Source organism: Phoxinus phoxinus (assembly GCF_949152265.1).
Source record: "Phoxinus phoxinus genome assembly, chromosome: 2".
Taxonomy (NCBI): Eukaryota; Metazoa; Chordata; class Actinopteri; order Cypriniformes; family Leuciscidae; genus Phoxinus; species Phoxinus phoxinus.
This window is the reverse complement of record NC_136877.1, coordinates 40,807,412-40,818,360: the sequence shown is the minus strand read 5'-3', so window position 1 is coordinate 40,818,360 and position 10,949 is coordinate 40,807,412. Positions and strand designations below refer to the sequence as shown.

General features: G+C 34.8%; 1 protein-coding gene across 4 annotated transcripts in view; it reads right to left on the bottom strand.

The window, feature by feature from the left end:
• pcsk6 (proprotein convertase subtilisin/kexin type 6) overlaps positions 1-10,949 on the bottom strand; it is a 76,930-nt gene that overhangs the window by 40,143 nt on the left and 25,838 nt on the right. For all 4 annotated transcript variants that reach the window (XR_013794414.1, XM_079584194.1, XM_079584196.1 and 1 more), the window contains exons 7-11: positions 8,266-8,438; positions 7,798-8,010; positions 3,947-4,047; positions 1,682-1,785; positions 944-1,061 (exon numbers count right to left, since the gene is read on the bottom strand). Coding sequence is in view for 3 of the 4 variants with exons in the window: in XM_079584194.1 (XP_079440320.1) it covers positions 944-1,061; positions 1,682-1,785; positions 3,947-4,047; positions 7,798-8,010; positions 8,266-8,438 (709 nt within the window). In the remaining variant the exon portion in view is untranslated. The remainder of the gene's footprint in view (positions 1-943; positions 1,062-1,681; positions 1,786-3,946; positions 4,048-7,797; positions 8,011-8,265; positions 8,439-10,949) is intronic.

The window sequence follows — 10,949 nt, the reverse complement described above, 5'->3', positions numbered from 1 at the left end:
GCCTCTCATTATTCCCATTAGAATCAGATATCGCTTATAAATGAAAAAGCAGGATTTGATGGGTCAAGTTTGAGAATGGGGGTGTCTGGAAAAGGATCAGTAAACTGTTTTTTTTAGGATCAGTAGACTGTTTTTTTTTTTTTCAATGAATGATATGAGAGAGTAGCTGGAATGGGTGGTATGACAGTATATACGGTATCATAGCGTTAGTATTTTATTAAAGAATCCGAGACTTGTTCATTTGTTATGAATAATCGTCTTTTGGATTGTTGCCAATACATTTTAAACTGAAAGAGAAAACAATCAAATGAGATGAAGCACCTTTCATTTGTATTAAATTCAATTGAATAACCAACAATTGGCACAAAATGAGCATTTAGTCTGGGGTCAGGAAGTCTCTTATGCTCACCAAGGCTGTATTTATTTGATAAAAAATACAGTAAAAACAATAATATTACGAAATATTATTACAAATTAAAATAAGTGTTTTCTGTTTTAATAAATTTTAAAATGCAATTAATTCCTGTGATGCAAAGCTGAATTTTCAGCATCATTACTCCAGTCTTCAGTCTCACATGATCCTTCAGAAATCATTCTAATATCCTGATTTGCTGCTCCAGAAACATTACTTATTATTGTCAATGTTGTGATCCTTAATTTTTGTGTGGAAACGGTGAAACATATTTTTCAGTATTTTTGATGAAAAGAAAGTTCAAAAGAGCAGCATTTATTGTCTTTAAAGTCATTTATTTACAAAAAAATGTAAAAACTGTACATACTGCCATACCGTTAGTATGACAAATAATTGCTCAAACTGTAATTGAAGATTTTAGTTATGCTAGTAATGGGTGACCTACAATAATGATACAAAAGCCACTAGATACATTATTGTGAAGAAGTGAGTTCTATCTGCCAGTGAAAGAAAAAGGGGATCTCTCCTCACCGGGTTCTGCGGTCTGAGGTCTTGGTGCAGGTGTGCTGAGGAGGAACATTTCTCCACTTCTTGGCTTCCACCACCATGGCCTCAGCATCCACCAACCCAAAGCCATACAGATGACTGACTAGTAGCCAAACACACAAACACAACAACACACATACACATTATTAACCAGGTAATACCAGGGAATATACCTTGAATTAAGTTTATTTTCTTACTAGTGGCACAGTTTTTTCTTAATTTAATCAAATTTAACAAAATTTTGTGTGATACATGCTTGCACAATATATATATATATATATATATATATATAGAGAGAGAGAGAGAGAGAGAGAGAGAGAGAGAGAGAGAGAGAGAGAGATAGAGAGAGAGAGAGAGAGAGAGAGAGAGAGAGAGAGAGAGAGAGAGAGAGAGAGAGAGAGAGAGAGAGAGAGAGAGAGAGAGAGAGAGAGAACATTATTATTATAATTTTTTTTGCTGTGTAGATTTGAAAATTCCTCTCATGCATTTAAACACATGGTTTTTGTTCACATGTTCTATTCCACAAAAATAAAAAAGTAAAAAGAGTTCCATAAAATAACTATGCATTTGGACATACAGTACAGGAAAATTCAAATTGATCATGAGTCCACTTTATTACTCGATTGTGGCAAATAAAATAAATTATACTACACACCACACATTTACATTTGAAATAGTAAAAAAAAAAAAAACATAAAGAAAATACATTTCTGAGGCTTTTACCTTTGTGTCCGGCTGCATTGGTTTTCCAGTCACTAGCTTTTAGGTGAGCCTGTCTCGACGTCTTTACAAGGAGATGCTGGACATCTCTCCAAGTTATCAGAGGACTGAAAAATAAATTTTTAAAGAAAAGAGAGAACCTTTTAAGCATTTTGAGTTTTATTGCTTTATTGAAAATGTCCTCTGTAGAACAACAGCCATTTCATTTTATTTGAAAATTTAGTTTTGCTTTCCATCTGTGAGGCTGTTTGTATGGGGTTTTTGAGACACTCTTTCAATTTATAGTAACAAATGCATCCCAGTAGGTAACTTTATCCAAGCAGCTCTCAATGCTATATGTCGCCTCAATCCACTTCTGCTGTCTGTACATTATTATTATTATTTTAATTATAGGCGCTTTACATGACACTCAAGGACACCTTACAAACATAGTAAAACAATCAACATTAAATAACAATAATCCACATAACAGCCTGGACAGACTGGATACAAATACATAAAAGCTTGCCTAAAAAAATAAGTCTTGAGACAAGATTTAAAAACAAGACGACGTTCACTATTTCTCACATCCTGAGGATGCAAGTTTCATAAATACTCATCACTGAGAGAGCAGGATGAAGTCGATTAATAATATGTATGTGAAAACATGCTGAGTCTCTGCTCCTGCTAGAAGACAAAAATGTTGGCTAGATCCAGGCCTTGGATCACCCTTTGATCATCACCCTTTGATTGTCAGTATCTGGTTTTCTGCACCAGACTAAATCTGCCTTGTGAATGTATAACACGCCATCACATTCAGATAATAAAAGAAAAATACTGCAATTTTTTAGGGTGTCATTTTTTTTGATTGGTTGGGACAGACTTCTGGACTTCATAAAACTTCTCAACCCTGGTAAGTTCAAGACAGTAAGATCACAAAATATTCAGAACATTTTGTTTTACTTCACTCTAACAGATAAAAAAAAAAAAGTTCTATAAAGAAGAGTGAATTTCAGAAGAGCAATACAACTTCAAAGTTCTTTCTTTTAATAAAAGCACTGTGTGGTTGCTAGGTAGTTGGCAGATATTTCTGGGAGGTTTCTAGGCTGTTGTTAGGCAGTTGCTAGGATGTAATAATATTAATAGTAATATATTTGTCTACAAACTTAATTTGAAGCATGTGAGCACTAAGCAGAAGCCTTTAGTTTAAAAGGTCATGAATATGACATTCATACAGACTGACTGAATGGCAGAAGAACTGATGAGTAATGTTTTTACTCTTATTTTCATTTATTCATTTTACTATGAAAAGTGCAAGTTATTAGGTAGTTCACATAAAAATGACAATTCTGTCATAATTTCTGCCCAAAATATGTTTTAAGTACATGCTGTAAACAGCCAGCATTGTTTATATATTAGTATTATAGTGTTTATTAATATTTTTAATTAGCTTTTATCTTAGCTTTTCATTTTCATTTTTAATTTTATTATGTTTTAGAAATTTTAAGTGCTTTTGTCTTTATTTCTATTTTCTATTTATTACTATTTACTATTTACTTTACATTTACTTCCGTTTTAGTCATTTTAATATTTCAACGTACCTTTATTTTATTTCAGTTAGTTGCTAATGCAACATTTCTCATTTTCATTTGAGTTGAAGTTTGTATCTACAAGTTATACTTAATTTTATTCTAGCTTTATTTCAATTAACATTTTTTATAGGTTTAGGTAACAATAACAGCATTCAGCATGACTATGTAATACATTTTTAAAGTTGAAAATATATTTAATTGAAATGTCAAAATATATTAGAAAATGTATTTAGAACATTAAAATAGCTTTCGAGTAAATGCAAAAACATTACATTTATATTTTTGTATTATATTTTCTATATATGTCTACATATATAGACTGTAAATATAAACTGTGATAACTTATACTACTAACTTTATGTAAAGCATTTCCCATTGTGAATTATGATATCATTATCATTATGATACTGTTCATTTCTTTGGATCAGACTGCTTTCAGAGTTCCTATTTTATTCGGACCGATTGTTTTTGTGCGGTTCCGAGCACAATTGCCATGTTCATGTATGCCTAAACTAACCAAACTAAGAGGAAAACTGTTCTAGGTTCTGAAACAAATGCTCCAAACGAGCCAGCAGTGAAAATGCAATAACAAGTGATGACAGAATTGTCATTTTTGGGTGAACCATCCCTTTAAACCAATAAATGAAAGTTAGTTAAAACATTGAAATAGCTTTCTGCAACTGTATGGAAACCTCACTTTGCCTCCAGAGCGAGAGCGACGACACCAGCCACCATCGGTGCAGATACTGAGGTGCCTGTGTGGCCATCGGTACACCTCTGCCGCAGGTCTGTGGTCACCTGGTACCAGAAACACATGAACACAGACAGTTAACAACTTCAGTGTATAGTGGACGTTCATGAGTCTGAAACGCCTCTTTATATTATAAATTGTCATAATATTTAACAGTATCAGTGTTTTTACTGTATTTTCGACTAAATAAATACTGAAAAATCGTACCGACCCCAAACATTTTTTCCTTTAAATCTTATTAACAGGTATGGCAGGTCTTCTAGATTTGTGTGCGGCCACTTATTCCATTAAAAGACACTTAATATTCAGTAAAAGTTTTGACGAGTGATGATGAGAACAAAATTTTAACTGAATTGAGCTCGATGATGACATTGTTGTCTTCTGCTTTATAGCTGAATTATCATAATTGACTAATTTTGCAACATCGACACTTATTGAACTGAACTGAATCAACACTGAACTTACTTAAGCTAATTAATGACTCAGAATTTCAATTTGTCTCATATTTGATGAAGTTTGTCATCATTGATTCTGTTATTGATTCTGTTTATTAATGTGAGGCTGCTTTGAAACAATCTGTAATCTGTATTGTATTAAGTGCTATAGAAAAAAATGTGACTTGACTTGACTAGAGGGAAATGATGCAGGCGTCAGGCCAAGAACATTCTACTATTCTCTGAAAGAATGCTCTTTCATGACAGTGATGAGACGAGTGGTTTTCTGCAAAGTGCTCTGTAAATATTCCGCCGCTGTGGTTTTCTGGGAAACAGCGGGTCAGCTCTAGTAGCTGCTCTAGTAGCCCACAGGCAAAGTGAGTGAGCGCTCGAATGTGTCTTCAATCAAACATAAGCTTGATTACACTGGCGTTTCTCAAAAGAACAAAACATTGGGTCAGTGCCACTGACATTGTCCCGAGGAAGATGCTGAGATAAAAGACAAATGCTCTCGTCCAATATGTGTGCATGTGTTGAGTGGCTTATGTTCGTGTTTAAGATTGCAAATAAAAAATAAATATCAATTTTGCTAATTAAAGATGATACAAAATTATTCAATTATTCACTATCCTTCAAAAAGTATTTAAAAATACATTAAAAAGGGAGTTGTTAACAGGGAAAAACTACATTGTGATTGAATCATTTTTATAGGCGATTAGAGTTGGATGATAAAGGGGGAAAAAATCTAGACTTTTTTGAGACTTGATTTTGTCCTTTGGACGTTGATTGGATTGTAAAAAGTGAGCATTTCATACGGGAAAAGAGGCTAAACTGAATGCGTTTAATGGATTGTAAAAACTGAACGTTGTAACTGGAATAGAGGCAGAAGTGAATGCATTTGGCTTTATTACGGTACATAAAGTACATTTTGATAAAAAAAATTCAGAATAAGACCAGCAACATGCACCAATAAAATAAAAAGGATCAATTCTGATTTAATGCCAACTTTGACTTTATTTTCCCAGAGGAACCATCATTTGGACTATACCAATTGTAGCATAGCAGGTTAAAAACGTTTAATGACCGAAATAAAAAAAGATTTTTGATGCAAAGTAAATAGTCAAAGCAAGACTGTGTCTTTAAATAATAATAAAAAAAGAATTTAAAGTGGTCATGACAAGAGAAATCAAATTTGCCTTGATCTTTTGACATATAAGCGATCTTAGTCCCTTTAAAACATCCTGCAGGTTTAGCTTAAAAAATCCTCCTCATTGTTGTCTCGATTGGGTGGTAACAAGCCCACGACAATGGAGGTACTAAAAATAGTGTTTAATTGACTGTAGATTTAAACAAGCTTGGAATAGCAAAACAACTTCATCATAGACATCACACACTCACAAAAAACAATACAGGACAAGGAACAAACTGAAACTGAAATACAGAGGGCAAACAAAGTAGCTGACGAGTTCATTAACGAGGGACAGGTGTATTAGATGAACCAATGAAACACATGGGGAAACTGGGTCAAAGGAAAACAGGCAAACAGAAAGTGAATTCAATGAAAACAAAGACCAAATAGAACATAACCCTGGCATTAGACCCCCCTCCCGGAAGGCGCAACCTCGCATTAAAAAAAGGGCAGGCTAGGTAGTCTCCAGAACGGTACCGGGAGTACAAGAGGCCAGGGAGGCGCCGGCAGTTCAGGGAGCAAGGGAGGATTGGCTTCCGTGGCCATGACCCGGAACCGTGAACCGTGGCTCGGCCACTATGTCCGAGGATGTATAGTCCCCTGAGCTATGGGATTGTGAACCGGATTGTGAATTCTGCACTGAATGTTTCCTTAAATAAACTTCACGTAGGAGTAATAATAATAATGATGCTTGCTTAATCAACACCACTAAAAAAAAAAAAAAGAGTATTTTCCGGTGTAGACACGGTGTAAACAAAATTAGTGTGCGAGAAAAGATTAAAAAAAATCTGTCATGCATGTGTAAATGAGCTCTTAAGCCCACAAATACTAACCAAATACCAAAAGAAAAGCAAAACCCATAGTAGTCATTCTTACGGATAATGTCATAATCTGCACTGCTGGAGGAGAAAGAGAAATAGAGAGAAAAAAGCTACTTTTCTTCATCCTCTTGATATCTCACTGCAGTTTTCCATGTGGATGGGAGCCATACCAAACATATAGTCCCAGTCTTTTTTCCAAGCATCTCATTTAATCAATAGATATTTGTGGAAAGAGCCAAACAACAAGAGCTCAGCTGTATTAGCAGAATAAGCAACAGAATCTAGGACAGCTGATCTATAGAAGATGTCTGAGTTTTGGCAGATCACCATTAAACACCATATAAACCTGCATTACTATACTGGTCCAGTCAAAAGATGATAGATCTGTCCTTCAATGTTGGGATTTCTCACCCATTTTATCATCCACAAGACAAAAAAAAACACCTGATTGCTTAGAAATGGAACAGCACGTCCATATTATTAATGTTCATTGCACAACTGGTCAGATGTTTAATACTTAGGGTTAGAAGGTGATGAGGAGGAATGAAAGGAGAATGTGTCGCAGAAATAATTGAGATGAATTGTAGGACACAATATGTGGCATCAAGAGAGCAAATGACCTAATAAAACAGAGAACATACTCACGAGGCCCGAAAGTAAGACGAGGACAAAAGGTTGAGTAGATGACAGATGGAGAAGACAAATGGAGTACACGCTACAAGATACATGCTTAAAGGGGACATATAATGGAACACAAGATATCATTTGCTCTTTTTAAACAGAACAACATCTACTCTGTAGTTTAAGTTATATTGCAAATAAATGCTGTTCATTTGAACTTTATATTTGTCAAAGAATCCTGAAATAAATATATCACGTTGCCTACAAAAAAACTGTTTTCAACATTGATAATTATAAGAAATGTTTCTTGAGCAGAAAATCAGCATAATACAATGATTTCTGAAGGATCATGTGACACTGAAGACTGATAATAATGCTTAAAATTAAGCTTTGCATCACAGGAATAAAAAATTAATTTGAAAATCTATTAAAATAGAAAACAGTTCTTTTAAATTGTCATAATATTTACAGTATCAGTGTTTTTACTGTATTTTCGACTAAATAAATGCAGCCTTGATTAGCATAAAAACACTGAAAACTTTTGAATGGTACAAGAGTCAAGAGAAAGGACAACCTTGCTGAAGAACTAAAATACTAAATGTTTAATAACCAATGGATAACATTTGATTGACATTTTTAGTGGACTTCACAAATGAACTTTTTGTGGTCTAACTAATAGGTGTCTGTGAGAGTGACACTCACATTCGTAGGAACATGGACGAGTTACTTAACTATTTTGCGGTCGTAGAACTCTCCGCTGCTGTATGTGGTGGCGAGGGTGGAGGAGCAGACCTCCAGATACCAGGGCTTGTTGCCGTTTTCCGTACTGCTACTGACGGAGATGGTGTAGATGCTGTTGGTGTAGCCGTCGCAAGAGCAGTGATCGCCCTGCCGGCCTCCGTTACCAGACGCCCAAACAAAGATGGAGCCGAGCCCCTTACGGCCCTGCAAAGACATGAAAACATATGAACAAGGACATACAATAGACTTTTTATTTATTTATGCTTTTTCAAAAACTACACTGCCAAGTTATCAACAACATTGACAAGATTAACAACTATTTATTTCTACAAACTTTATAAATATTACTTCCCTTTAAATGTTGTGGTTTTGATTTAGTCTTAATTTAACAACCCTGACAATGACAGTTACTCATTGAGAAATCCCTCTTGTTTGTGTGTGCGAGTTTGAGACAACAACCTTTTTAATTCCCAGTTCAAAGGCTTGTTTGGCCAGAGGCCCCGGTCCATCCACGGTCTTCCCGTCATCGTCGGGGCCCCAGCTGGCACTGTAAATGTCGATGTAGTCTGGCCTTATTCCCAGAGACTTGGCCTCCACCACATCAGTCACGTCTCCATCAAGCATTCGAACACCTTAGAGAAAAAGTTTGTCCAAAAAATGAACAAATTCAGTCATTGTATAATCACCCTAATGTCATTCCAAACCTGTATAATTTCCTTTTCTCTGTGAAACTTTAAGTGCAACAAAAATGGATGTTAATTTATCCTGCCAAGCTCTGAAATGCATAAGGAAAGTGTCTTACAATCAGCCCAGTTGAATTGTGCACTGTAAACCATGCCATTTTGTGGTCTAAATGTGAGACCCAATTGTGTTTGGCATCAATGACTTCAAAAATAGTGCAACGCTTCTTTCTTTTTTTTACTTTACCTATGAGTTTCAGAACAATATTACAAAGAGGAAAAACAATACAGAACAACAGACAAAATCAACTGGAAACAAAAAACTAAATCAAACCAAAAAGAGTGACCTAGCTGAAAGTAATGAAAGCACAGTCTGCATGATAAAAGAAAGAGTTTAACTTAGTACTGCAACTTAAATGAAAATCAGAAAAGTTGCCTTGGCAACTAACTGAAGTATATAAGTTTTTTTATGTAATATTTATATTTTATTTTATTTCAGCTTTATTTTGATTACTGAAAACCATGTTTAATAGTTTTAGTTAACAACTCAGCATCTAGAAGATAGGGGTTTTTTTATTATACAAATTTGAGTAACAATTAAGACAAGATACTAAAAACATTTACTTAATATTGAAGTCACTAGATTTTGGAAAGAAAATACAATGTGTTATTTTAAAAATGTGCTGTTGAATTTCCTACAATATGACGAACATGCAAATGGAAAACTCACACACAAACTCACAGAGGCACATAATCATATGCCATATGCCATATGGTCAATGATGCACACAAATGTGCAAAAATTGCAATCAAAATCTATTGTACTCAGCTGCAATGAGATGTTTCCAAACGCCTCAATAATCTGCAGTCTTTCTCCTCATTCTGATACTGAACTACAGCTTAATTTCCTTTTCTTGCTCTTTATTTTGAAAGAAATCTTTGGTATGTTTGCATAACTTTACACAAATTATATTATCTAAGCAAGTAATTTAGCTGAAAATTGTATACAAAGCATCATGCAGTAAACTTATTACAGGCTCAATCAACTTGGAGTAACCTCTTTTTAAGTGTTTTGATCAAGTTCACAATGGTAAAAGTTGGGGTTCAAACCTTCAACCTTTCAGCTACCAGCCAAGATCTTTGATGGACAACTGAAATGAGGAGGCAGAATGAATCAGCTTAATTAGCTTAATTCAAGAAGTCAATAAGAGAGGTTCCTGCCATAATATAATAACAAGTGTGTGTGTGTGTGTGTGTGTGTGTGTGTGTGTGTGTGTGTGTGTGTGTGTGTGTGTGTGTGTGTGTGTGTGTGTGTGTGTGTGTGTGTGTGTGTGTGTGTGTGTGTGTGTGACTAGAGAGACTAGAAAAGAGCCTGATTGTATAGTGTGAGAATTTGTGTGCATGTGCGTTATTATTTCTAACACCATAAGCGCAACATGCTGTTCCTTCCTTGAAACACCTCTACAGAGAAAAAAAGGGGTTTAACACTTCTGTATCATTCCTCTCACTTCTGACAAGCTGCATTACACCTCAAATTGATTCCTCGACTTCTAAAACAGCACAGAGAAAAACACTTTTCATGAACCGCAGAGCAGAAAAACGAATAATTTCTACATTTCTAATTATGGTTAAAGGACATGAGGTTGTACATAGCAGCCAAGGCGAGGCCGAATAGATTAGAAATGTCATTAGAAGGCGATGAAGTCATTGGCTTGAATCGGACACGTATTAGCTTTGGCAGCGTTTCAGTGATTAAGCAAGGAAAAAAAGTCAACGGCTGAGCCAAAAGACCTACAGCACATCTTTCATTGCGCTAATCTGTCTTTATCTGGCTTCGAAAAATGGCCAACTCTTTTCAAACATTACTTCACTATTTTTAAGAGGAATATTTTGCATATAGGACTTAACAATTGAGATATATTACGATATGTGCAGCCAACATTTGGATGAGGAACAATTAATACACCACTAATAACCACAAAGTGGACAGAGATTGACTTGTTCCAAACAAGTCAATCATCTGTCCACTTTGTGGTTATTAGTGGTGTATTATCATGCAGAACCTGTCCTGCAACGTCTGTGCTACAAACAAGAACAATTCCTCAAATCATGTTGTTTATTGAGGACATGGGGCTTCAACATTTTTACATGGCAGAGGACAAATTAGACAAAATTGGCATTCCAGTCACCAAATACTATTCCATTCAAGTACAAAATATACAATAGGCTTGCAGCTTACTATTATTTTGGAAATCGTTTAATATTTTAGAAACTTATAATTTTTTTAAATTGATTGGATAACATTTTTTTTTCTGCATTTAATAATAAATGATAATAATTTGTTTATTTCATATAGTCTTTTAGAAAACTCAAGGTCGATTTACAATGAAAAACAAAAACAAGACATAGAAACATGACATAGAAATGATACAAATAAACTGAGAAGGGTAACATCATAGAAAG